Raw genomic sequence first — 27,551 nt, forward strand, 5'->3', positions numbered from 1 at the left:
TAGAAGTTTTAATGAATAGTGGACTAATTTCGCTTATAGAGGTAATGCTTTGTAGCTAAAGGCTTTTAGTGGAGTTTCCTTAGTCTTCATATATTTGTAATTCTCATTTTTTTAATATCAGCTGTAATAATATATCTAGCTTTTAACCATGATGAGAATAATTTACTTATGTAATACCAGTCAAACAAAAAGAAATTTAGTAGTTGTTGGGAGGGAATTTTGGCAAAATCATGAGATATTTTGTTAATTTTGATGATGAAATAATGTTTTCTTTCATAGCCACAGGAACAAAATAATCAAGAGAGGCATCCAAAAATGGACATTATGCAAAGAAATTAAAAAATGAATAAATCAGGTCAATATTTCTTATTCAAATTTGTAATTTGCCTAAGGTGACAGAATAAACACTAGGCAAACATTTTATCTTGCTTGCTTGTATCAATAGTATTTAAAATAGTTTGACAGTATCAAAAATGTAATCCCTAATAACATGTAGGCTGTTTATGAATTCAATCAAATGTTGTTCTTGAATTGCACTTAAGGAATGTATGAAAACATATAATTACTACAAACCAACAATGTTTAACTTACAGAAAAATATCCTCTGTAAATGCAAAGAATAGTTAGCGAAGATGGGAGGATTCAGAGAATCAGTATCAACTTCAAGTACTTTTGGAGAGATTTTATTTTTATTGGAAAGTCAGATATACAGAGAGGAGGAGAGACAGAGAGGAAGATCTTTCCGCTGATTCACTCCCCAAGCAGCTGCGATGTCCAAAGCTACATGGATCTGAAGCCAGGAGCCTCTTCTGAGTCTTCTACATGGGTGCAAGGTCCCAAGGCTTTGGGCTGTCCTTGACTGCTTTCCCAAGCCAACAGCAGGGAGCTGGATGGGAAGTGGGCCACCAGAATTAGAACCAGCGCCCATATGGGTTTCTGGCGTGTGCAAGGTGAGAACTTTAGCCACTACCGTGCTGGACCCCTGTGTGGAGAGATCTCTAACCACTGGCTTCTGTAGGTTAGTTATTTAAGACTGTAGATTCTGCTTCTTCATCACTTAAAGATACCTTATAAATGAGGTTCTGTACAAAAGAGCTTTCCTTTAGTGCCTGGCACAAAAGCTTCATAAAATGAGATAATAACAGCAAAAAAATTAATCAGGGCATTCTCTTCAACCGTTTCTAAAATTTTAATCTGCACTTAGCTACTCAGCAACACACCACGAAGAGATCTCTTCTAGTATCTTTCTAGATGGGAATTAAATCTTCTCATTTCTTCTGTATCAGATATCTTGGAAGCTGTTAGCAAATTTGTCTTTCATACTTTTCAGTTTTTTCTGCAGCCCTTGCTACGACTTCCTTGAGTGGCAAGCACACCTTCAGTTTCCCTTCACAGTTTCCATCGCTGCCTTCTAGCACCATCATGTTTTTTCTCAAGTCATGATGCACAAGCCGCAATTGCAGTGCTCACCCTTCTGTCGCATCAGACACTCCCTCACCTGCAGGCACGCTCTCCTCCCTCCCAGCTCTCCTCCTCACCTGTCTTTTCTCAGCTGACCAGGGAAACTACTAAGGATTGCTTTTTGTTCTTGTTTTAAGTTATTTTTTTAAAAATGACCTATTTCAAGAAAAGGAACAAATTTCAGATATTTCTGAATACAGATTTAGGTGTACATTGGTACTTCTCATCCTACCCTCCCTACTCTCTACATTCCCTAAACCCCTTCTTCCTCCTTTCCTTTAGTTTTTAAACATTTTTACAATTACATACTTCAGTTCACTTTGCAAACACAGGCTTAACCGTCCACTACGTAAAGAATTGAATAAATAGCAAGTAGAAAAGCAAGCCTGCTGTTCCATGAGAGTCCAAAGATTGAAAAAAAAGATAGTCAAATGTCAAAATGTCAATCTAACTCACGTAGATTATACTTTTATAAGCTGTTCAACATGACGAAAGTAGGAACTAGTAAGCGTGAAAAGTTTCTTGTTGCATAAGAAGAAAAATTAACTTCAAAATTGCATTTGCATTAGAATCAAGATTCCATAATTGATTATTGGTGAATTCTAGCAGTCCTAAATTAAAACATTGAGCTTGCCAATAATGACAATAATAAGTGAAACCGTTGTAAAATTTAACTTGTAAATTACTGAAAATCTGTAAGTATGTCATCTCCAAGCAGTAATTGTGAAGTCATTTATGCAATTAAATATACTTTTCCAATACAAGAAGTCCTGTGTTCAAGGCAGCTTATAAATCTAAGAATTATATGTAATACATTTCTCAGTAAGACTTTCTTTTTTAAAAAAGATGTATTTATTTACTTTTATTGGAAAGTCAGATTTGCAGAGAGAGGGAGAGACAAAGAAAGATCTTCTGTCTGCTGGTTCATTTCCCCAGGGGGCTGCAATGGACAGAACTGAGCTGACCTGAAGCCAGGAGCCAGGAGCATCTTCCAGGTGTTGCACATATGTGCAGGATTCCAAGGCTTTGGGCCATTCTCTAGTGCTTTCCCAGGCCACAAGCAGGAGGCTGGAAGGGAAGTGGAACAGCCAGGACATAAACCGGTACCCTTATGGGATCCTAGTGCATGCAAGAGAAGTATTTATCCATTGAACAAACTTGTCGGGCCCAAGACACTCTACCTTTAAAAGATACTCTTTGAGTCTTGTTAATTATGGGTTCTTGTGCTCTTGACTTTTTTGTATTAAATATCTTTGCCAATTGAACCTAGCCTCCTGGCAAGGGCCTTCCCATATTGTTTGCAGAATTACTGGTTTGATGAGTATTGCAAATAAAATAGAAAAGTTACTCAAAATGCAGGCAAATATTCTGGAACATGTCTTTTAAATTTTTCCCCAGGGTGTGTTATCTCTGATGATAATGACTGGATAAGTTGAGCACTTTCAAAAACTCTGAATAACTTATATATGTTGTTCTCCATGAAGGTGGAACACAAGTCCTAGTAGTGAAGAGTCTGTAGCTCCTCTGTTCACATGCAGCGTGATGCACTAGGGTAAAAATGAACAGTTTTCTCTATCAGATCTAGGAATATGTATGCAGCCAATTATTCCACATATTTGAAATACTGGCCTGGCAACAGATATTTCCAGTGGCACAAATGTCCAGCCTCACCATCAAGGGACAGGAAAACAATGTTTTTGGACATCCACTGCAGGCATCCCAGTGACTGAATGTGTGTAGGCTTCCAATAGTGAAGCAATGAGTGGCTGGCTTGTTTGTTATCTTTAAGTTGCAAAGTACCATCATTGAAATTAACCCAGGGCACCCTGTTGCAAGGAGAAGTTATATGGAGATGTCTTGTCTGAAAATAAAAATCCTACTTTTGTCTTAGTCTTTGGTAACAAAGATTGTTTATTAAAAATTCATTGCCTATAATGTCATTTTATTGAGATTTATGTTCATCCTATGGGTAAATTGTTCTCAAACAAAGCTTGACCAAAACATGACTGCTTTTAAAAACATTAGAAGGTCACACTGTGTTAGCCATGCTTTCAAGAGGTCAAGTATGATTATTCAACAAGTCTATATATTTGGACAACTTTCAATTTAGTGATTGATTTGTAGCATTTCTACACAGTTTTTATTTCCACTAGGAAATACATATCTGATAATGATCAAAATATATAAAAATATAACAATAAATCTTTATGAGCAAATAATTAATCTCACTTCAATCCATCCTTTACTTTCCATTCTCTCATGGAAATTTACCATAAATACTTATTATGAAAACATTAGAACATGTAGATAAATAAAACAAAAAATATTGAAACAATCTATAAATTGATGCTAATATTATGTTGTGAATATATTTTCAGCTTGGTTCAACCATATGATTTTATATTTTATTGAAAAGTTCTATATCATGGAACGTATTTGTCATGTTTTGATTTATAACAATTCACTTTAAGAATGCTGTTTATCTGTTATATCTGTTACAAGTGTTTTTACTGGTTTATCATTTGGCTTCACATTTGTATTGTTGATTTCCTTAGCATTTATACAGTATTTTGTACATGCAAAGTGTGTCAATTTTATGTTATCTGTTTTCAGCATTCATGCTTAGGAATGTCTCACCCAGACTGCCCTTAGGTAAACAGGTTATCTGTATTTTTAAGTAGTACTTTTAGGACTTTATACAGCTCCCTGACTTTCTATTTTATAACACTTTTCTCATGTGAACCAATAAACTATAGTATTTAAGAAGGGACAGTCTCAGAATCATTTTAACTATTTCAAAATTTCTCCAGGTAATAAGAAAGTGAGGCACTGAGTTTCATTTTAAAATGCCAAGTGATGAATTTCATTCCCAAAATATAATTATGAACTATTTTCATGTAAACACCTAAGTTTAATACACATTCACGTATATCAATAACATAGTCATTTCTTACTAGGTAAAGACAATGCACATTAATTTACCTCTGATTATAGGATGGTAGATGATGTTATTTGGTGGGTTGGACAGAGTATGTGACAGAGAATTATACAACAGCTGACCGGGTTCTAATCTGACCACAGTAATAATCAGAGTATGATGGATAATTCACTGCACTTACTGAGCTTCAGTAAGCTTCCTTAAACACTCTAGCTGACATCTGATTTATAGTAACTCACACACAGCACCAAAGTGTACAAGATTGCCAGCTGTTGGTGATAAGGAACAGAGATGCCAGCTCCTGTGTTTTCCGATGGAAGATGCAGCACTTTAGGAGAGGGAGGTGAGGACATCAAGAACTGAATTTGCATTAGCTTCCTGGAGTTAGCAGAGTGCTATCTTTTCTCAGAAAAATAGGACAAGATTTTTAAAGTGCTATGCCAAAGAACAAAAATATGTTCTTTATAAACTGGGTTGGTGGTTGGTATATCCTGAATGATTATTCACTATTTGTTCTATTTCAGCTTTCAGTAAGGTAATGGGAAGAGCAGTGCTGCCCTAAGAGCACCTATGAAAAATGAACTTGTTTTCATGAGTCTGGGACTTAGAGAAGCAATCTAAGATACTAAAATTGTGAAGCAAAAGGATGACTTAGCAAGCAATCAGAAGAAACTGTGGTTTTGAAACTATCAGCCTTTCCTAAGTGCCTACCAAGAGCCAGAGTAATTGGCGTGTGTATCAGAAACTCAGTGAGGAATAGGATAGTGCATAGAGAATAATTTGAAAAAAAAAGTCCCTACCTTTCTGGAGTACACACCCTAGTCGGGAAAGAGATGTTCAGCATAAAGCAAAGAGAATCATTTCAGAAAATACTTTAAAAGAAATTTAGCAGGTCGAGTAGAATGAAGCAGAAGGAGAGGTGAGGTTAACAGTGGGGGTATTTCAAACAAAATGTTCTGTGAGGTTCTGTTAGAGATATGATACTTAAACATAGAATAAATTATGAGGAACACCCACTAGCACAGTTCAGGAAAATGTCTCCTTAGCTGAGGGGATAATATCAGTTTAAACTCAAACAGAAAGAAGCTAGGAGCTTCATGTGAAAGATTTGAAGATCATTGTAGGAGGAGTGGAGCCTGTGGGACATTTAGGACATTGAACCAAACAGAGACACCACCAGATAGTGTTACAGAGGTAAGCAGTAGTCAGATCTTTCCTTCTGGTGAGCTTGAAGCAGATGATAGCTTGTGGACTCAAGGGTGGAAGCCAGTATACATTTCAGAAAGTTTGTGTCTTGAACTGGGGATGTTATTTATGGTGCAAGAGATGAGAAATAAGCATTGCAAAAACCTTATAAAGAGTCTTGGAAAATATATTTCATGAAAAAGCTAGGTATTAATTTCAAAGTTGTTTCAGCAAATATCTTTAGTTCAATTTTTCCTTGATAGCTTGAATTCTGTAATTAACAGTAGAGTTATCAAACTGTTTCCTTTTTTTGATATTCCCTTTACTGGGCAAAAACCCTGGAGGTTTAGTATTTTTTAAAAAGATTTATTTCATTTTTTTATTGGAAAGTCAGATATACGGAGAAGAGGAGAGATAAAGACCTTCCATCTGTTGATTCACTCCCCAACCAGTCACAATGGCTGGATCTGAGCCAATCAGAAGCCAGGAGCCAGGAATTTCCTCCAGGTCTCCCACGCAGGTGCAGGAACCCAAGGCTTTGGGCCGTCCTCGACTGCCTTCCCAGACCACAAGCAGGGAGCTGGATTGGAAGTGGAGCTGCTGGGATTAGAACCAGTGCCTATATGGGATCCCGCTGCATTCAAGGCAAGGACTTTAGCCGCTAGGCCACCTTGCCTGGTCCAGTATTTTATTTTTACAAGGGATATTGTTACCTTTTAAAAGTTTATTTTAAATATTGCATCAACACATAACAGGAAACTTTTTAAGTATCTTTAAGGAAAATTGGCTTATTTTAAATATCCATTTTTTATGTTGTTGTGGAAAGATAGTTACATTTTACTTTAGATTTAGCAAAATCCTTTAACATTTGTTCCACTAACCTTTCTGAGTAGACTCCTACTGTAACCCAATGAAAGAAATTAAAAATTATTTGTGAAACATGTCTAGGTGTTATGAATGAGAAGTCCTTTATACTTTAAAATGCTTAATAAAAGGTTTTACTATATCCATGGAAGAAAACAAAGTACGGTCTCATAACTCAGTGCCTATAGGTAATAGGTCCAAATAACTTACACCTAAGCAAATGTCCTCCTAGAACCTTCCACCGACATTCAATATCCAAGCCTTTAGTTAAAAGTCACTGCACAGTTTCAGCTTCGGAAGAAGCTCTAGTTTCGCGGTAAGATATCTAACACATGGCACAGAGCACACAATTTTACTTTCTGAAAAGAAGTTTTCTGATTGTTGAAATGAGGAGTTTGGACTACGTAATTTCTGGTTCTAACATTTCAAAAATTTTCCTCTTACGAGTATCACACACAGTTACATAATGCGTTATGTCCTTTAATTGCATTTTGTGTGGATAATATCCCAAATCTGTATTTCTCATTCGGGTATATCTCACGAGTTCCATTTCCATGTAGAGAACCTTCTCTTGGACATGTCCAACCCGTCTGTCATTTTGGCACCTCAGTGTCCCCAGCATAACTCATTGACATTCTCCTATCTCTTGCAGCGTTTCCTGTATAATTTCTTTGCACCAAGCTTTCTCTGAACCTTCTATACCATCTGTCTTACTAATAACCATCTACTTTCAAGAGTTCACTCAAAAATCATCTTTCCATATTTCCTGAGTCACTTCATCTCAAGGTATAATTGTCTGTTGCTTTCATGATAAACGGATTTGTGTCACAGCACCTACATGAGGTTATGGTACCTCTTTGTTTCTGCATTTATACTTTGAATTCCTTGAGTATGGGAGTAGTTTCAAACCTTTTCATCTTAGAAAGCATTACATAGTAGGTGCCTGAAAAAATCTTGAATAAGGAGGCAGTGAAAATTTTGTGATTTGAGAAATTTTTAGATCATTATCAGTCTCACTAATAATTTTGTCAAGACTGGAAGAAGTCTCTGGCTCCCCTGCCTTTGGCTATATCCCATTTGTTCACTGAAGACCACTTTTAAAGGCTAACTTTCATTTGTCTTCAAACATCTTTCTGCTATGGAAACTCAGTGTCCTTTTCATGTAGGAGTATTCTTTTCTTTCTTTTTTTTTCTTGAAGATTTATTTTAGTTTTATTGCAAAGGCAGATTTTTGAAAAGAAACCAAGATCTTCTGTCCCCTGGTTCACTCCCCAAGTGGCTGCAATGGCTGGAGTTGAGCTGATCCAAAGCCAGGAGCCAGGAGGCAGGAACCAGGAGCCAGGAGTTTCTTCCAGGTCTTCCATGTGAGTGTATGGTGCCAAGGCTTTGGGTCATCCTCTGCTTTCTGAGGCCACAGGCTTGGACTGGATGGGAAATGGAGCAGCTGAGACAAGAACTAGTGCCCACATGGGATCCTGGCACTTGGAAGGTGTGGAGTTAGCCACTAACCCCTCTCACCTGACCCTCTTCTTTGACTTTTAAACTCCATTGTTTGTACATAATTCATAACTTCATGCCAACTCACTTGTTTTAACCAGAAAACTTAGAATGAATTGCAGATACGATTGCATCAGACCCTGTAAGAGGATTCTGTTTTGAAGGATTCAGAGATCACAATTTTGAGTTCTTTACTATTTTCCCTGCATTTACTACTAAACAGTGATGTCTGGCCAATTCCAACTACACATTCATTTTTAACAAGGTGATTTATCTTGGCAGAGTGACAAGAAGTCATCCTTTTCATGTGTTTTCAACAGCTTACTGGTTCTGAGGTAATTAACATGAAAATCAATTGCAAAGAGAAGGTCAGTGTGCCTTTTAAGGTGTTTCTCTGAGTCCCTTGAAGATCAAAGATCATTTTTATCCTGTCAGGGGTAACTTTCTTAGATCTATACTGTCCCTTCTTGGCTCAGTTCGATAGTACTTTCTCACTTCCACTCTTTCTTCTGTCTGCATTTCTTCCTGACATTTGTTGATAGATCAGGAACAACTCTTTGGAAATTAGCTTATCTTTGAAAAGTTACTAGTATTATTGACTAATTCAGTGGCCAAGATTGAACATATAACCAAGTGAACATCAATAGTAATAATTATCATTATTACTCCATATTAACTACTTAATTTAGTACTATTTGTAATGTCACAATTATTTCTTTCAGATAAGTTTGTAATTTAAGTATTCTATGCCAACTTTGTATAAAAAGGGAATGACTGTATGAAGTAGTTCAGATGAGGTCACCCAGCCAGTAGACAGAAGAGTTAAAATTTGATCTTGTGCCTGTACACATTTTACCAGTACATGCAGCAAAGTGTTACCATGGCTTTCCATGTCTTTAATGAGAGAAGTTCATCAGGAGAGATTCTTGGGACAAACGCTGACCTGCCCAACAGTAATGTAGCTCTATTTCTATAGTCACTTGGAAGAAGATTCAGAAGGTAGAAGTGCTTGAACTGCATATAATGAAATGAAAGGAAATTTAACTGAGTCATGTAGATGTTTCTTTGCCTTCCAGGAAGATTTCCAGCCTGCAGCAGCATCAGAGACCAACTGGGAATCGGTCACAAGCTCTGTCTCAGTAAGTAATTTATTACTCTGTTGCTAGTGAAAGAAACTGACAGAATGGCTAAGGTCAGGCCCAGGAGGACCTCAGCTGCATTAACGACCTTTGGCTCCTGAAAAGTCAGACCTGAAGCAGGATGTGTTCCTCTGTTTCACGGGAGTACAATGGGTTACCTCTCACAGTCTTTTGTTCCTCTCATGGACATTTCCAGGAATGCTCAGTATTTTATTACAGCTATATGTCATTTTAAAGCATAACATTCTGACAAAAGCACTGTCCAGACATATCAACTGTATCCAACTGATCCATGGTCCAAGCTTAAGTGGGAGATTTTTGAAATTGCTCTCTGAATGTTCCTGAGTAAACTATTCACCTTTGAATTTTCAATGATCTTTAGAGACTTGAAAAAAATCTTTGTTTATAGTAGCTTAGCCTAAATTCAAATCAAGCATGTACACTATTCCATTTGACTTGGCTGTGAAACATAACTGACTCTGAGACTATGATGATTAATATCACATTTTTCTCTAAATTTAGTTATTTTTCAGTATTTTGTCTCCTTTTCTAGCTGGCACAGAAAGAACAGACCTTTTTTTCACCAACACATTTTGTAATACTGAGTTAGCAATAAAAAGTGAGATAATCAATGCAATAGAGCACAGAACAGTAAAGAGATGGAAAAAGTTCATCTGCGGTTCTCAAGTGGGATAGAATTGATTTTTGCCCCCAAAGTGATGTAGTCCCATGTGATGAGGTTTCCTCGGCTGCTGGTTCTAGTGCCATTTCATTCACCAGAAGTCGCTGCTGAGACTAGAATGCCGACAGATGACCAAGGGTTCCAATGTCACGTGAAGAGAGTTTTGTTGCTTTTGATAGTCTAGCTTTTTTCATGTTCTAATCTTGGCCTGATAAAGGTCATCACTGTCAGTTGGGTGTAAGTCCAAATAAAGCATAATCTGCTCAACCTAAGCAACTGGTGGGCAGTCAAAAGCCTGATGGGAACAACCCAGGCTGGACTCCAGTGCGGCTGCTACAACCCAGACTAGGTATCAAGGGAGAATCTGGCTTATCAGGCATCTGTGGAAGACAGCTCCTCATGGCTTAACCATCCTTTCCCTTCAAGGAGCCTTTGCTGATGAATGACAGTCTTGGTCATGTCAAAGAGGGGGATGCTATATTGCCATCTTAGGAAGGGGCATGTTGAGACTGTGGAAGCTCCACAGAATCACTTGCTGTAGCCTGGCCAGGGCAGGTGGCACTTCAAGTTCAGTGAATCAGTAGGCTGACTTTTTAAGTTGACTATTTTGCATGGCCTGTTAGAGATGTCATAAACAAAAAAATGGCCCTTGGTAGAAACAGGCTCCCCATTTGTGCGAGTATTTGGAGAGGTTCAGCCCTGACAACTCCAATGGTATCAGTTCTGAGTTGAGTATCTGCTTACCCCTCAAACAAGCTTTCAACCTGGGTGTTTGTCTCACACTGGGTTTCTTGAGAACATTTTAAGCTAGGATCAAGTCCAATTGGACCCAATGCTAACTTCCTCATAGGCCATCCTTTAGTTGTTGAGAACAGTTTACATTTTTGGTGCATCTTTTCCAGATTATTATCATTTAAAAGTAAATAAGTTAACTTTAGAATTGGTTTTTTATAGCTATGTAACAAAAGCCAAATGAGATCAGATGTGTACTGTACCAATAGGAAATACACCCAGTTAGTTCTTTCTTATAAAAGTTTTCACTTGTTTACCTCAAAGATAAAGTTCTTGTGGTTTATTAGGTCATGCAATAATTCAAATATTTTCTTAGCCATCAACAATGTTTCTGTCAACTGCACTAAGTTCTTGAAAACAGCAATAAAGCTTGTGCATACTGGTAAGTTCACATTTAACCCATGGTTTGGATTGGTTCATTAGCCTACTAATGTTAAAAGAGAGTCAGTTTCTCACTCCTCAATGAAAAGAGGAACCATCTTGAAGAGGAATTTGACTAGTCATGTACTCTGGGCACTGTTAAGAGCTACCCCATAGAAATCCTCACTGCTACTTTCCCCTGGAGCTATGCAAGAAGCTTTTATTTGTGTGGGAAAAGCCTGATTAGTACTCTGTTTTTATTTCAACAAAAAGAGAGGCATTTTAATTCCCATTGATTTTCATTTTCATATGTATGCTCTCATGCTCCTTAGTCAACTCATTTTGATTTTCTCTTAATCTCAGACCTACAGTATTGTAAAACAAGGCTAATTATAAGTTGTCTGATACTTATGATTCAAATAGACTGCATATTATCCAAGAGGATGGAAGCTGAACGGGGATTTGGAATTACATTATTGAATTAGACATGTTATCCACTGCTCTCATGTGACACCAGAAGAAATGTGAGCGATAAAAACAATGTGCTTCACTGACAGTTCTCTTGTGTCAGCTACACATACCTGAAAACACATACATTAAATAATTCAGCTATCAGAAGCAGGTGAACAAATGGGCTGCACCTAAACAAGAGCCCATTGCATCAATGAGATGATCGAGATCTTTTTTATGTTGGCTTGAAATATTAGCAAATACCTTGCCTTTCTAGCAATATAGGACAAAGTCTGTGCCTCCAGATACATTATTTGGTTCTCTCTGTGCAGAAGCTACATGGATTCATAAGCGAATGTTGAAAGCTGGATAAGTTCTGTCTAGGATGAGGATGTCTACTTTGACACAGTTGACAGAAAATTCAATGTATGCTTTCTCTAAATGCAGACAGAAAAACATAAGATCTGATTGGACACACTTATCAATCTGTCTCATCTCTCCACCCACCTCTCCAACCCCTTGTTTTCTCCCACTTGTTATACCTCGCAATACGTATTTAAAAACTGCTCCTGGGGCAGATGGTATGGAATAAAATGTTAAGCTACTGCCTGTGATGCTGATATCCTATGCGGACAAGTTCATGTCTTTGTTGCTGCACTTCCAATCCAGCTCCCTGCTACATGACCTGGGAGAGCTGCGAAAGTGGCCTGAACACCTGGGCCCCTGCCACTCTGTGGAAGACCTGGAAGAAACTGTTGGCTGTTGGCATCCGCCTGACTCAGCCTGGCTGTTACAGCTATTTGAGGAGTGAATAGGGGATAGAAGAAGATACCTCTCTCTCTCTCTTTCTCTCTCTCTCTCTCTCCCTCTCCCTCTCCCTCTTTCTCTCCCTCTCTCTCCTTCCCATGCACTCTTTGTAACTCCATCTTTCAAATAAATCAATCTTCCAAAAGAACAAAACTGCTTTCAGTGTGACACTAATGATTAAGTACTGCCTTTACTCACCCCCGCCCCCACACACTCTTCACTTAGTTTACTTAAGAAGGACCATTCATCTGAGAGCAAGTGGCCATCTAATCGTTTACTGACCTTTGGATTTTGTGGTTAAAGAGAGAAAATATTGTCTAAGGATGAGAATATAACTTTTGGGCATTGCTATCTGTGATCTAGAGATATCATTTCTTGAAAGGATATTTCAGTTAGATTTCACAAGAACAAGTTTTCATTAATTTCCGTTTTTCCTTAGTGATAGGAGATACTTAACCTTAGGGTATTTTTACTTGTTCGGTAGTTTCCTTAAAAACATTTAGAAATCATTTGAGGCTATACACTCTCTATTTGGTTGTTAATGGGTTATAAATGTTTACAGAGATATTTGAATCATGGCTCATTTACCCCTAGATTGTACAAGGGTTAGTGAAGTAAATACTTGGAAACATAATGTGGGGATTCATTCCACAAACTACATTATCCTTTTTAGATGTTCAGCGATGTTGTGTTCCTCATTTCAAAAGTATATTTTGAGAATATATTGCTGGCAACTTGGATAGTTACCCATCTACAACACTCATCTTTCTAAAATATCCTTCTCATGTGTGTCCTCTTAAGTCAGCAAAGCCAGTTTCACAGTTAATGATTCTTGTTGATAGTGAATAGATTGCTTACAGTGCCAAATATCAGAAAGATTCAAACACTGTTCACACAGCATGCACAATGTAAAGGGAGAGCTTCAGAGTTAAACATGTACTTACAGAATAAATATCGAATCTTGCAGGAAAGGAGTTTCCAATTTTAATTCCCACCATTCTTTGTTGCTAAATGACTAATTTTGGACTTTGAACCAGGAAAATGGATGGATTAATTTTATTATTTCTCTGTTAGCCACATATTTTAAGTCATTACAGTTTAAATGAATTAGAAATTTTATATTCTGCTTGACTTTGAGTTGCAGAAAAGTGAATGACTATATGCTACCAAAAAATGGCTTACTTAAGGATATGGCAAGATAATGCCAAGTGATGCTTCTTTGGTGTTTATTGATGTGATATTTAATCATCTCCCTCTTTATCTTCCTTCTATATGTTCATATGATTGCTGTTAAATAGTAATGGACTTCTGAGTACTGAGTACTGTGTATTATTCTTAGGGCGTACCATATCACAGCGTATCATATCACAATCCATCAGTAACAGATTCCACTCTCACTGCGGATGCTCTGGACAAAACAGTTGCAGAATTTGATACTGTGGAAGAGCTGCTTAAACACTTCAATCCAGGCTCATGGCAAAACGATCTTAAGAATTTGCATTTGGATGCTCCACGTTACCGAGGCAGGTCATACCATGAGCGTAAGTCAAAAGGTAAGAGAGGATTGGAAATTCTTCAAAAGCAGATAGGAGTCAATAGAAAAAAAAAAAAAACCAAACAGGTAAGAGTTAGCCATGTGGCATATTTAATAGACTTAAATCAAATGATTGCTGTCAGTCCATAATTATAGAATTGTCTAATGAAGGCCTGTATTTTGACCAAACTGTGTTATTTGTATGGAACTAAGAAAATATTGAATCAGCAAAAATATCTATCACACTTCAGAGCTGGAGGAGAACTCAGAAGATCATCTGGACCTGCTTCTGAATCATTATTAGCCTGAATTTTATGAAGAAGTGAAGATAAATGTCAGTGAAGGCAAATAATATGCCAAAGGCTTTGGCTACAAATGACTCAAGAGAAAGTATAAGTAGACCTCATGGGTGTAATTTGGAGGTACATGAAAACACATGGTCAGCTGGAAAGTTCAGGAAATTTGGATTAGCATGAGGAAAACGTAACATTTAGTCAAACTCACCAAAAAAGAAGTATCCTAGTAATACAAGTTCCCCACTTAAAGCACACTGCGAAGGGGTGACAAGAGAGCCTCCGGTGACCTTACTTTGTGAGGATACGGCCTGTGGTGGTCACCGGGACTCTGCCCAGAACTCTGATTGGGTTCAGCCCAAAGAAGAGGCTGTCTTTACATAACACATTATTGCATTCAGATCTCTACTAAACCATCATGAAGGAATGTAAACTGTTCACATGTTTGGACGATCACAAGGGGAAATCTTAAATAATAACATTAGACAAACAAGCAATAATTTCTGCCTGTTTTCAAGCATTTTTTATCACTACAGCTTTTCAAGGGTTAGGTCTTCATAGTACTGCTTTCCTGGAGCTAGTAAAATGTTTAAGTCACCTACATCTATTATTTTGACCTCTCACTGATTATGTTAAATGGAGGCAGGATTCCTGAATTTAAATCCTAACTTACTGTTCCAAGTTTTGTCATTTTTCAGCCCGTAGCTAATCCTTTCTCTGCCCCCGTTTACCCATTGCCAATGTGGACTGAATACTTCTGGGAACTGTTCCTAGTGCCATCCAGGCCTCTAACACTTGCTACTTGTTTGAGAATCATTGATCAGCTGCAGCTACTTAGGAATCTGAAAATATCTTGACATCACATCTATCATAAACCTTGCCTTCCTTTTGCTGTCTCTGAGACACATCCTTCCCTTAAACAAGGTTAGGAATGCTTGGAACATCATAGCATCTTGTATGTCCTACCATTGAAACATAGAGTAAAAGGTAATTTTTAATTGCTGCAAAAACATTTTAAATTAGGGAAGTTTATTCATAATAAGTGTTTTCATGACATTTTAGACATCCCTGATTGTATAAATTTCAAAAAGTTTACACCAACATAAAATTATTTCCATCAACTTTCTAAAGTAACCCTTGTGCTACTATTATAAGGCACAAGATATAGGATTCCAAGACTTCCTGTGCATCTTATTCTGATTGAATATTTAAAAACTACCTAGTGAACTTAAAAAACTACAGTTGCCAAGTTCCCACCAGACACATTGATGTATAAACTCTGGAATGGCAGGGGTCTCTGTGTTGTTTTCTGTCTCTTTTGAAATCAGTCCTTAAAAACAGCCAGGTCGAAGAGTCACTGTTTGTTTGTTTATTTATTTATTTATTTATTTATTTATTTATTTATTTATCTTGGAAAGTCAGATATACAGAGAGGAGGAGAGATGGAGAGGACAATCTTCTGCCCGCTGACTCACATCCCAAATGGCCACAACAACCAGAGCCGAGCCAATCCAAAACTAGGCACCTGGAGCCTCTTCCAGGCCTCCAACGTGGGTGCAGGGTCTCAAGGCTTTGGGCCATCTTCCACTGCTTTCCCAGGCCACAAGCGGGGAGCTGGATGGGAAGTGGGGCTGCCAGGATTAGAACCAATGAGTACTTTAGCCACCAGGCTACCACTCTGGGCCAGAAAGTCACTGCTTTAGAGAGTTTTCAGGCTCCATCTCCAGCACTTGACAGTCTATTGATATTTGTGGTATGACTGATATTTGTGGATTTAGATAATAATCTGGTGGCAGTACATTTCTGAAGGAACTCACCCCATAGCTTGAGTAGTGTAGCTTTGCTAAGAATATTTTTGGTTACTAAACTAACCTTATAAGAGTACTGGAAACAATGTTTTTCATGTTATTTGGTGATAGAGAAACCTCAGTTCTCTTCCCTGTTGGTTTAGGTTCCATTTTTTAGTCTCTTGTATGAAGTAGCCATAAGGCATCTTTGTACCATTTTGTTATACCCTTCCAAGTCCCCACTGTCTGTACACTTGTATAAATGCACTGATTTCTTTGTCATTCCACCAATGGTGAGCCACCTGCATGTGTTACAAAAGCACAGAAGTCAGCTTTAATATTTCAGTTCACATTTCTGCTGTTAGAATTTAAGAAGACAAATCCATGGCTTGTGCAAATGAAGAAGTCAGCAGAGAATAATCAAAATAGGAAAATTATTCTGGATAATGAGGTCCCAAATTACTTTATAGGATCTCCAAAACATTTTTCTACTGTCAGTAACATAATTTCTACTGTTTTATTTAAAAGATTTATTGATTATTACTGGAAAGTAAGATATACAAAGAAGAGGAGAGATAGAGAGCACGATCTTCTGTCTGTCGATTCACTCCCCAAGTGGCCGCAATGACCAGAGCTGAGCAGATCTGAAGCCAGGAGACGTGAGCCTCTTCCAGGTTTCTCACAGGGTACAGGATCCCAAGGCTTTGGGCCATCCTCAACTGCTTTCCCAGGCCACAAGCAAGGAGCTGGATGGGAAGCAGGGCCACTGGAATTAGAACCAGCGCCCAAATGGGATCCTGGCACACGCAAGGTGAGGACTTTAGTCGCTAGGCTAGCATGCCGGGCCCAGTATCATCATTTCTTAATGATGTGGTACAGAAATGGACTTGACATTTGTGAGCTTTTATTTCCATTTTATTGACATTCTTAGAAAGTGAGATTGTTTTATGATCACAAAACGCAGCATTCAGGATAACACTTGAATATGAATATACAAAACAGAGTAAAACACAGACATGATTCACGGAGGTCTTATATAATAAAACAGAAAGTTAATATGCTTAAAGTAAATGTATGTTTTGCTTCTACTGTGCATTGGGTATACAAGTATAGTGAGATTTTAGTTCTCTTCAGGAGGAGTTGGAAAGGAACAGCAAGAATATAATGAAGATTGGGGAAGCAGAGAGAAAAACAATAGTATTGATAATAGTATTGAAACTGGAACTTTGATGAAGAAAATCTATTTTCTACAAAATTCGTAAGTTATAGATAAGCTCACACTTGTCAGTAAAAGCTTTGGACTGAAGATAATGTAATAAGTTAATATTTCCAACATTGAGTTTGTTAGGGCATGATGGAGAAAAAGATGGCAAGTATAATTGAAATCTGTAGATAACTGTGGTTCCAAAACATTGTTTTTATCAGTAACTTCAGCCTTATGCTTTTAATGTCAAAGATAGTCAGAACTTTAAAGGAAGTCTTCATTGCATTTACTTTTTTCTGATGCATAAATGTGTCCAAAAATAAGTAAAATTACATATTTGTTTCTTCTATAAGTTACATAATTACCACCTAAATTATTATGTTGCCACTGCAGTTCAGTTAAAAGTAGTTTGTAATTCATTTGAAAGCTATTCTCTGTGAATTTAGGGGCAGCTTCAAGTTTACAGCATAAATCCAACACTTCTGCATTAAGAAATGATCATCCATACTGTACTAGATTAGATATTAACTGAGATGATTCGTGGAGATTAACAAAGTTAGTAAAATATAGTTTGTTTTTTACTTCTTCTGGGAAAATCCGACTTTCTAGAACTATAATGTTTTCCAGGAAAAAAAAAAAAGTCCAGCACATAATGGCAAAGGGAGAAGCCTGTCTTCATCAGTGAAGTGTGGTTAGAATCTGACCAATGGGAATGACATTAAGCATAGCAGTTAAGCTGCTGCTTGGGACACCAGCATCCCATACGAAAGTTTCTAATTCAACTCCAGTTTACTACTGATGCACACAGGTGCATTCTGCAGATGTAGCAGGGGATAGGTTAAGTATTGGTGTTTCTGTCACCCACAGGGTAAATCCACACTGAGTTCTCAGCTCCCAGCTACAGCCTGGGCAACCCAGGATTTGGGGAGTGAACCAGCAGATAAGAGCTTTCTTTTACCCTCTGTCTTTCATTTTCTTTGTGTGTGTGTAACACTCTGCCTTTGAAACAATTCAATTAAAATTTTAAGTGAAAGAAAATGTAAAATTTAAAGGGATCTTCAAATGAATAATTTAGAACTATTAATAAAACTGTTTTTTCAAATTATTGTTGATTATAGATACACATTACAAAATTTACACATGCTTCTCTTTTTAAAAAATCAGAATTGTAATATTACAACCTGCAATACCTTGATGTTAAATTAATATAAAATGATGAGTTTGACATACATAATTTAAAGATTCTAAATGGCTTGAACTTTTAACCCTGGGACAGTAATCAGCAAATATCTAATGATCTAAAACCTATTCTGTTATTTTTTACATGACATTTTGGTCTAAAATCTATAAGACCTAATTAATTTAGAAATTATAGGTAAAGAAAAAACTGATAAGAAACTGAGAAATAAATGGATTATGTTTCCTTTAAAGATGTTTATAATTTTTTGTACTTTAAAATATTTTTTTAGGTTTAATTAGTTTTACTTGAAAGTCAGATTTACAGAGAGAAGAGATAGAAAGATCTTCCATCTATATTGGTTCACTCGCCAAATGACCACAGTGATCAAACTGAGCTGATCTGAGGCCAGGACTAAGGGAGCTTCCTTTGGATCACCCACATGGGTACCGGTTCCCAAGGCTTTAGGTTGTCCTCCTGTGCTTTCCCAGGCAATAAAAAGGGAACTGGATGGGAAGTGGAAAAGCCGGGACTTGAACAAGCACCAAATGGGATGCTGGAATTTGCAGACAAAGGATTGGCTTAGGGAGCCTTTGGGCCAGCCTGCAGAATATTTTTAAAAATATATTGATCTTGTATTGCTTTTTTTATTATGCAAACACATGTTAACTAGGAGGATCCAAGTTTCTTTTTCAGAAATGATTTAGATTAAAGGAAGTAATTAAAGATTTAATCCAGAAATATTTTAGAGTCAGTGCTTGCAACCTTCCCTTTTCGTTATTTCAGTAAAAATTTGCAGAAAGTCCTTGACTCACATAAGTGATATATCAGAAATCAGTCTTATCTGTCCTCTGAAACTACTACTATGAAAACTTTTGAAAGTGGGTGTTCAAGTCTGTGTGAAGTCTCAACTGGCTAATCATCCACCCCAAATGGCCAGGATCCCATATGGGTGCTGGCTCATGTCCTGGCTGCTCCACTTCCCAACCAGCTCCCTATTTATGGCCTGAGAAAACAGCAGAGGATGGCCTAAAACCCTGGGACTCTGCACCTATGTGGGAAGCCCAGAAGAAACTCAGCTGCAGCTTTTGCAACCACTTGAGGAGTGAATCAACAGATGGAAGATCTTTCTGTCTGGCTCTCCTCTCTGTAAATCTGCCTTTCTAATGAAAATAAAGTAAATCTTTAATAAAAAAAAAAGTTGGTGTCATTGACTTTCTTGTGCCATGTGGTAAGCACAAAGTTAAAGTTTTAGCAATGTTAACATTGTTTACCATAAATTTGATAGAACTATAAAGATATTTCACAAAACTCATCCAAAATCAAATTTAAAAAGAAGGTTGTTCCACCTTGGAATGGGTGGGAGGCAAGTGGGGCTTCTCCCTTTATCTCCCTCTTCCCCCAGATACCAAACAACAACAACAACAACAGCAAAAACAGTGGAAACAATGGCCTTGCCCACTTTCCTGTAGCCTTTGACCCTTTGTGCCCTAATCAACTATGTTATCAAATAAAATAATAGTGCTATCAAAATAATAATAATAATAATAAAGAAGGTTAGCTTGGTCAAAAGTTTTTGAAATATATAGCTCAGATTCTAAAAGCAGCAGATTTCCTGAAGCCCTTGCAGTCCCTTAATCCTCTACTGTCTGCATTTTTCAGAATGGATATAGTTATCACCACTTTGCCAAGTTGTATTAAGTTTAAATAATAGTAGAGGATCTGACACCTAGTGACCCTGGATACAATGGAACTACCATGATTGTCGCTGTCCCGCAGCGATGGACTTGGTGCACGGAGCCGATAATAACACGCGTGGATCCTGACTGATGGTCAAAAGCCAAGGTTTATTAGTAGCATCAGACTTTATACTCTGAGGGTCATATAGGATAAGGGAGGAAGTGCTGAGCTTATCAACAAAACCATTAATGCTTGTTTGGAACTCCTTTTGTCTTGTATATTCCACCAGGTGTTCTCATATACATATGCAGATGATATCCAATAAGGTATACAAAAGGTAGCCATTTGGTTATTCTCCTCCAAATATTATCCAACCAACTGTAGTCCTGTGCTCACTGACCTTTTCGGGTCACAATGTCCTCCTACAAATCCCCCTTCTGTGTTTTGTAAAATTAGGCCTGAATGATGTATGTAGGGGAAACATGCTCTTGGGAGAGCAGAAAAATGGGGAGAAACAATATTATTTAACCGAAAGCAGAGTGGCACAGGAACAGTGTAAAGACCAACATTGACATACATAGCAGCTGAGTTCAAACATAACATCAAAGTTCTTTACAGTTACATCTTGTTTAGCATTAACAGTTTTAAATTAATAAAAGCTTTTCAGGGAGATTCTTAACCCAATTTAAATTTTGCAGTTTATAGAGGTTAAGCACAGTTTTGCATTTAACAATTGAAGAATAGAAAAGTTTTAGGTAGGTGAGCAGGGAAATCCCCAACAACTTAGTGGGTGAGGAAGAATTTAACTCTACATGGGACTCACAAGCAACCCTGATGGTTGGTGTAAGAGAGGGCTGAGAGCCAAGGCTGGAACTAGTTAAGAACTAGAGGAAGCTCCTCCTACAATCCTTTTCTCTCTGAGTGCCTCCCGGGGCTCCTGGCTTAAGTTCCCAGGTCACCAGACCCTATGAGCAGGGTACTGGGCTGCTTCAATCCCTTGTGAGAAATCCAATAGGAAAGGACTGACCTCAGAGTTCTCGGCCTCCAAGGGCACTCATCTTCCTTGTGATCTCCTTGGCAGTCGGGATACGGTTCTCGATGTCCTTGATGAGGCAGATATCCACTGCTTCTGCAGCGAAAGCACATGGGAGGCCTCCGGGGGTCTCCGGGACTAGGATAGAGGGCTCCTCGTATCCTCCTGCTCCACCCTGAGATCCCCCTTGCTCTATACACACAACCTCCTTTAAGAGGGTGTCAGAGTCGTCCTTGGATGCCACCACAAATTTCTATGGCTTTTCTAATGTCTAAGGTCATTAAAATCTATAAATAACAAGTTACACTTAAAGTCTTCCTCAAACATTCTAAGAAGGTGGAGAATTTCTCTGCACTCCTGACCTGTAGTAGAACCAGAGGAATATTAAACAAATTTAGCTTTTCAGTTCTTAGAGGCAGCTCCACTGGGGGTTCCATCTTCTCCAGGGGCAGTGTTGAGTTCAAGGGAGTTGCAGCACTTTCGAGGTCAGATGAGCCAGTTTTGAGGATCCATCAGGAAATTCTAGGGACAAGAGCATAACCTTTCCCACGGATTATTAGTGTTTATCAAATGCATCATAATGTCAAGGACAGTTGCGCTTGATGCACCAATCTCTTAGGATCCCTCACGTCACCCGGTGTTGGGAGGGGTCTGGCCTCCTCCTCCTCATCCAATGTCTCCTTGATGGAGATGGATCTTTCAGAATGAAGTCGCGAATTTGTCTTACTGCAGGCACTTCCTCCGGTGAATGGAGTCCAGGGCTTTACATTACCAGCTGGCACCCACACAGGCTGCAGCTCAGTTTCTGGAAAAACACAAACAAACCCTCTTCCCACAGTTAGCAAGGGGTCAGGACCTCTCCACTTGTGAGTGGCTGGGTCCCTCCATCAAACCAAAGGCATCTGTGTTGGGCCTGCAAGCAGCCTCTAGTGACGCAGAGCTGGTGCTCACCAGGAGACAAAATCTGAACAAAATTTAAGGTGAGTAAGACCAAATTAATGCATTTACAGGGGTAGCATATTCCCCCCTCTGCTTTTAAAGCATAACTTTAACATCTTTGTGATTTTACAATCCTATCAGAAAGCTCTGGGCGTGGCTGCAGGTTGCCACAGCCCCAAGGCAACCTGCTCTTGATAAACAAACAGCAACACATGATAACAATTTGAAACAACTTTTTACAAAGGACAAAATGTTAAGACACACATGTATGCGCGCACACACACAGACACACACACACACTTTTGGAGACTTGAAAATATTATTCTCAACCAAGCTTAGTAGTAGTGTTCACCAAAAACCAGTAAGTGAAACCATTAAGTCAATAGTTTTGAACTGAGAAACTCAGACAAAAACATTGATCATGCTATGAAATCCCTCCATCAATCTAAAATTGCAAATTTCAGTCTTCCCAGCAATACAGCCATGCTAAGAATACATAATTAGCAACGCAAACTAAAATTAAACCTTCACAACTCCATGGATGTATACAACGTTTTGACACAATAAAATTTTACTCCATTTGTTATTTGGCAATAATCTTAGTATAATCCAATAGCCTGGTCAACTGTCTCCACAAAACGGGAGATAGATCCGTTGGCATTCTTGAGGCCTCGTAAGAATACCAAGGGAATCCCTAGGATTTGAAACCTTTGAATTCTTAAATGCTTTTTTAAGGATAGCTAAAAATATCTGAAACAAGATTTGTTGTTGACATTAGCATAACATATGATAGATTACAATTGGTTATTGATGCGAGATCATCACTCAAATATCTTTAAAACAAATACAAAACCTTGACACATTAAAGGCAGTGAGAGATTTGATAACCAGCCAAAAACACAAGAATTACATTAATACATGCAATTAATACATGCAAACACTTTGTAGACAATGAATATCACATTAACTTATACCTTGAAATAATCAAATAGTGTTCGAGTTCAATTTTATACCAAATTATTTATGGTAAAATTTCACATTTTTATTAAATGTCCCCCCAAAAAACCCTCAGGATTTACAAAAGCCTAGTATCTTCTTTGAATTCCAAGCTCCCAAAAGTTGCAATGGATATACAGATGAAGTCAGTTTGCTAAACATCTACCACAACAAAAGACCTTGAAATTGGTGATTATTGTGAAAGCTAGCCACTAAACTGAAGGCCAGCTTCCTCAGCATTATAAAATATTCCAAAAGACATGCGGTTACAACTCGGGTACATTAACAAACAAAACAGGAAACATTCACTTTATAATGATATAATGACATCACCCAAACACTCCTTAAAGCAAGAACATCGCTTTTGTTAATTTTAAACAATGAGAACGTAATGAGGCAGTGAACATAAAAATTAACTTAATATAAAGACTTGTACTTAAAAATTAGTATACATGATTAAGCAATGCTGTATATGAATAACATGCATACACCACAACTGATTGGAATTTCAGCCTCCAGGATTTATACTTGCAGGGTGAGGAGCACAGGTGGGGCAATGAGACAGTGGCAGTTTTAAGTTTGTAGCTTCTCTGAAGATTCCCATTTTGTAAACCTGTGAATGTTTGGGACCTGGGGCTGGCCCCTCCCGGAGTCTTCTGGCCACAAGCATCTGCCATCACGGTCAAATTTGGATTTACATTCTTTTTTCCAGTGCCGGCCTCTTTGGCACTTAGGACATATTCCAGGGGAGTGACTGTTAAAAGTATCCGCATGGTATTTTTGAGTTGAAGGAAGCATGCGGCAATCTTTTCTAAGGTGTCCTGGCTTGCCACAATTAAAACATTTAGCCTTCATTTGTTTTTGAATAGCAAAAGTTTCAAGTGCTGCTAGGCGGGCACGGTGTTTAAATGTCCCTATGTTGCGACAGGCTTTCAGGTAACCCAGAAGATCCTCTCTTTCTTTTATAGGACGAATAACAGCCTGACAGTCCTCATTCGCATTATCAAAGGCCAGTTGCTTTAACAACAATTTCCTAGTGCCTTCTCCCTTAACTTGTTTTTCTATAGAGTCTGTCAAACGTCTTACAAAATCAGCATAAGATTCTTTGGCTCCTTGAATGACTTTTGTATAACTGCCTGCAAATTCAGACCCAGTCTCAATTTTCTCCCATGCCCACAATGCTACGTCTTGTATATGCATGAACGCAGCTTGAGGTAGCTGTATCTGTTGCTCTGTAGTAACCCACTGTCCATCTCCAACCAACATATCATAAGTCAATTGTCCTCCACCAGGGAGTTGCCGACCTGATGCTCCTAAGGTTCGCAGTTTTTCTTTAGCCACATCACTTCTCCACATTTTCCATTGTAAATATTGAGAAGGAGAAAACCCTATTTTTGCTATTACTTCAAAATCATAAGGAATCCAGTTTGCTCCCTGGCTCCAGCCATTTAAATATTCCCACACATAAGAAGAAGTAGGTCCGTAGGACACACAAGCCTTTTTAAAAGCTTTGATGGCATTAACATCTAGGCTTTCATAGGTAGGTTGGTTATTTTCTTGACTAAGTATGATTGGAAAAAGCAATCGGAATTCATGAGGTCTCCGGGGAACATCAGTCATTTGGAAACGTTTTTGATCAGATTTAAGAGCAAGAAGGCATGGGCTGATCTTTAACTGTTGCTTTATCCCAGCCTCATTTACCTCACTAGAGAAATCCTGTGGTTTAACACTGAAAATTTTCTTTTTCTTAGTTCTGATTTCATTTTCAATCACATTATGGTAACATCTTCCAAGCTTTCTTTTGCTAATTTCCACATCTGTAGTATAAGGCCTTTCTCTTTTAGCTGCATTACAGTGGCATCTCCTCGTGGGAGGGTCTCTCACACATTCTTTCTCATCTTCATCTGTAGTATAAGCCATTTCTTTCCTAGCCACAGTACGGTGGAGTCTCCTGTTAGGGAAATCTCTCACGGGCTCCTCTTTGCCATCCTCCTCATCTGTACTATGAGGCGTTTCTTTTTTAGCCATATTACAGCGTCCTTTCCTGTTAGGTGGGCCTCTTAAGGATTCCCTTTCTCTTTCTTCCTTGTTCGTACTATGAAACACTGCTTTTTTACCTACATTCTGGGGGTGTCTCCCCTTAGAGGAATTTCTTGCAGATTCCCCTTCTAAAATTATAATAATAGCTCTAATTAAAGCTGATATAATCCAACAACTAACTTGAATATCTTCTATCCTTCCGGCCTTTTCACCATTGTTCTGAGTAAAATTCTTAAGTCCAGTTTCTAGTGTCCATTCGTCTGGAGACCAAGGATTATATTCACTAACAAGCTCTAAATAAGAATGCAATTGCTGCCTAGTTATCTTCGTTCCACTTTTCACTAAAAAATTCTGCATCAGAGAGATAAAAGACTGTGCCCTACACTGGTTCTGGCCCATTGTCCCACTCACCACTTTCTGTGGGGGTCTCCGCTGCACTTTCTCTTCTTCTTTCAAGTCCCCGTTCAGGCGCCAGTTGTCGCTGTCCCGCAGCGATGGACTTGGTGCACGGAGCCGATAATAACACGCGTGGATCCTGACTGATGGTCAAAAGCCAAGGTTTATTAGTAGCATCAGACTTTATACTCTGAGGGTCATATAGGATAAGGGAGGAAGTGCTGAGCTTATCAACAAAACCATTAATGCTTGTTTGGAACTCCTTTTGTCTTGTATATTCCACCAGGTGTTCTCATATACATATGCAGATGATATCCAATAAGGTATACAAAAGGTAGCCATTTGGTTATTCTCCTCCAAATATTATCCAACCAACTGTAGTCCTGTGCTCACTGACCTTTTCGGGTCACAATGTCCTCCTACACATGATTACATGAATTGCTTGTAAAATGCTTCGCCAAGCCAAGACATTTCTTTGAACTTCTCTTGCTTCCCTGTGAAGCTCTAACATAACCATCAAAAATCTGGAGAGTTTCATTCTAAATATCCAAATATTGTCATCTTTAAGTATCTCTATGATAGTGTACTCATTAAAAGTTTACAAAACAACTGCCAAGTCTTAAACTTTTTTTTTATGATTCTGTTTACCCAGAAATTTTCTGGCAGTATTTAGCTCCTAGGATGCTTTCCTCTGCTAAGTTTTATTTTTTAAACTTTAGCCACTGTTTATGACCCACACACTGGGTAAGTATCTGGATTCCCCATTCAGCTTTTCAGTAAATATTAATAAAACACATATTGTTGTTTGTCGCATTGCTTGTATTGATAAAGTCGCACCCATAAAATGGTAGAAGAAAATCTTATCAGAGGAACAAGGACATTTTCATTGTTTTTCCTTCTAGTGCCAGGGCTACCCTTGCTTTCCTCCCTTTTGTGGTTGTCTTTGTTGATATCCTAACCCTTCTCTCATCATCACAGTTGGATTTCCAATATAGGCATACTTTCCAAATGCATAGTCCATTTGACATAGGTCCCTTCGTGTCTGCACGAATGTAGGTACATTTACCTTCACAGTTACTCGTGTTGAAGATGACACATCGCCTTGTGTTTTCTGTTCCCATGTCTGTGTGAAGTACTCTAAAACCATTACCTCATGCTTTTGCTCTGCACCCCAATGAAATTTAAGGCATTACTGCAATGTTCCAAGAGATTACACTCATTTAGGCATTGCTTGCACTAAGAGATCTGGCCTCATGAAGTGTCTTTATTTGCAAAGGATGTTGTTAAGTGCCATGAAACTAAACTGAACACACATGATCATTGTCTTCTGATATTTAGTAGAGGTTGGAATGAGCTGCCTCTCTTTGTTGATGGCCTGTTGCAGGAGTTCAGTTGCTTCAGGGTTCAGGAGATTCTGTTGTTAAAATGACTGCACTAATCTCCTGAATCTACTCTCTAAGCAAATGATGTGGGATGTGTGTACAGAATGCTTAAATTTGAATCTGTGATTTATCCACGTGAAAGTCATTCAATCTTAATAAACTTTATGGAAGGAAAGTGCTGTTGTAGCCAGTTTGCATCAGAAAAGGAATGTACACAGAATACTCCTGTGACTCACAGAAGGCAGAGCAACCTGAGAAGCACTGGGGTTTACAGACCACAGATCCCAAGGTGTGGAAACCCATGCATGACAGTCAGAACTCAAAAACCCACGACTTGTGCATGTGGGAGCAAGAGACCCCTTGATTCATAATCATCTCTTAACTTGTCTTCATATTTTCCATGTCATAGATGTTGTCCATATATCCCCGTAGGTCATGTGTTCTTAAGGTTCGACAAATTGCCTTATGATGTCATCAGCTATTTTCTGCCCAGTTCTTTGATGTCCTAAATGTGTATTCAGTTGTTCGTTGACTTCCTAATATATCATTTGTTGAGTTTTCATTATACATTCAGTAATTTAGGCAAGTCACATACCTTCTGAGCATTTCAGTTTCCACATCTATTCAAACACGAGCAAGAATATTTGAGATAAGAGTACATGAATTCAATAAGATGTGAGTTTATGAGAACAACTCATACAGTATCGGGCAGTGCTAAGTGAAATTTTTGTCCATTCATTACTTCATGGTGTTTGTAGGAAACAAATGTCTGGAATTGTCTAATTGGGGCTTTTTACTATGATCTAGGTTAATTTTTATAAATGCAAGTGGTATATGTTTTCATTATGTAGATCTTAAACAAAAAGTGAAGTCACAAAAATAAATATATTTCATGATCGGAAGTAGTTCTTGATA

General features: G+C 38.2%; 1 protein-coding gene across 2 annotated transcripts in view; it reads left to right on the top strand.

The window, feature by feature from the left end:
• Positions 1 to 27,551, top strand: part of PDGFD (platelet derived growth factor D) — a 230,184-nt gene that overhangs the window by 182,736 nt on the left and 19,897 nt on the right. For both annotated transcript variants that reach the window (XM_004585023.3, XM_004585022.3), the window contains exons 4-5: positions 9,022 to 9,084; positions 13,515 to 13,728. In XM_004585023.3, coding sequence (XP_004585080.2) covers positions 9,022 to 9,084; positions 13,515 to 13,728 — 277 coding nt within the window. The remainder of the gene's footprint in view (positions 1 to 9,021; positions 9,085 to 13,514; positions 13,729 to 27,551) is intronic.

The sequence above is a fragment of the Ochotona princeps genome, chromosome 4, assembly GCF_030435755.1.
Source record: "Ochotona princeps isolate mOchPri1 chromosome 4, mOchPri1.hap1, whole genome shotgun sequence".
Taxonomy (NCBI): Eukaryota; Metazoa; Chordata; class Mammalia; order Lagomorpha; family Ochotonidae; genus Ochotona; species Ochotona princeps.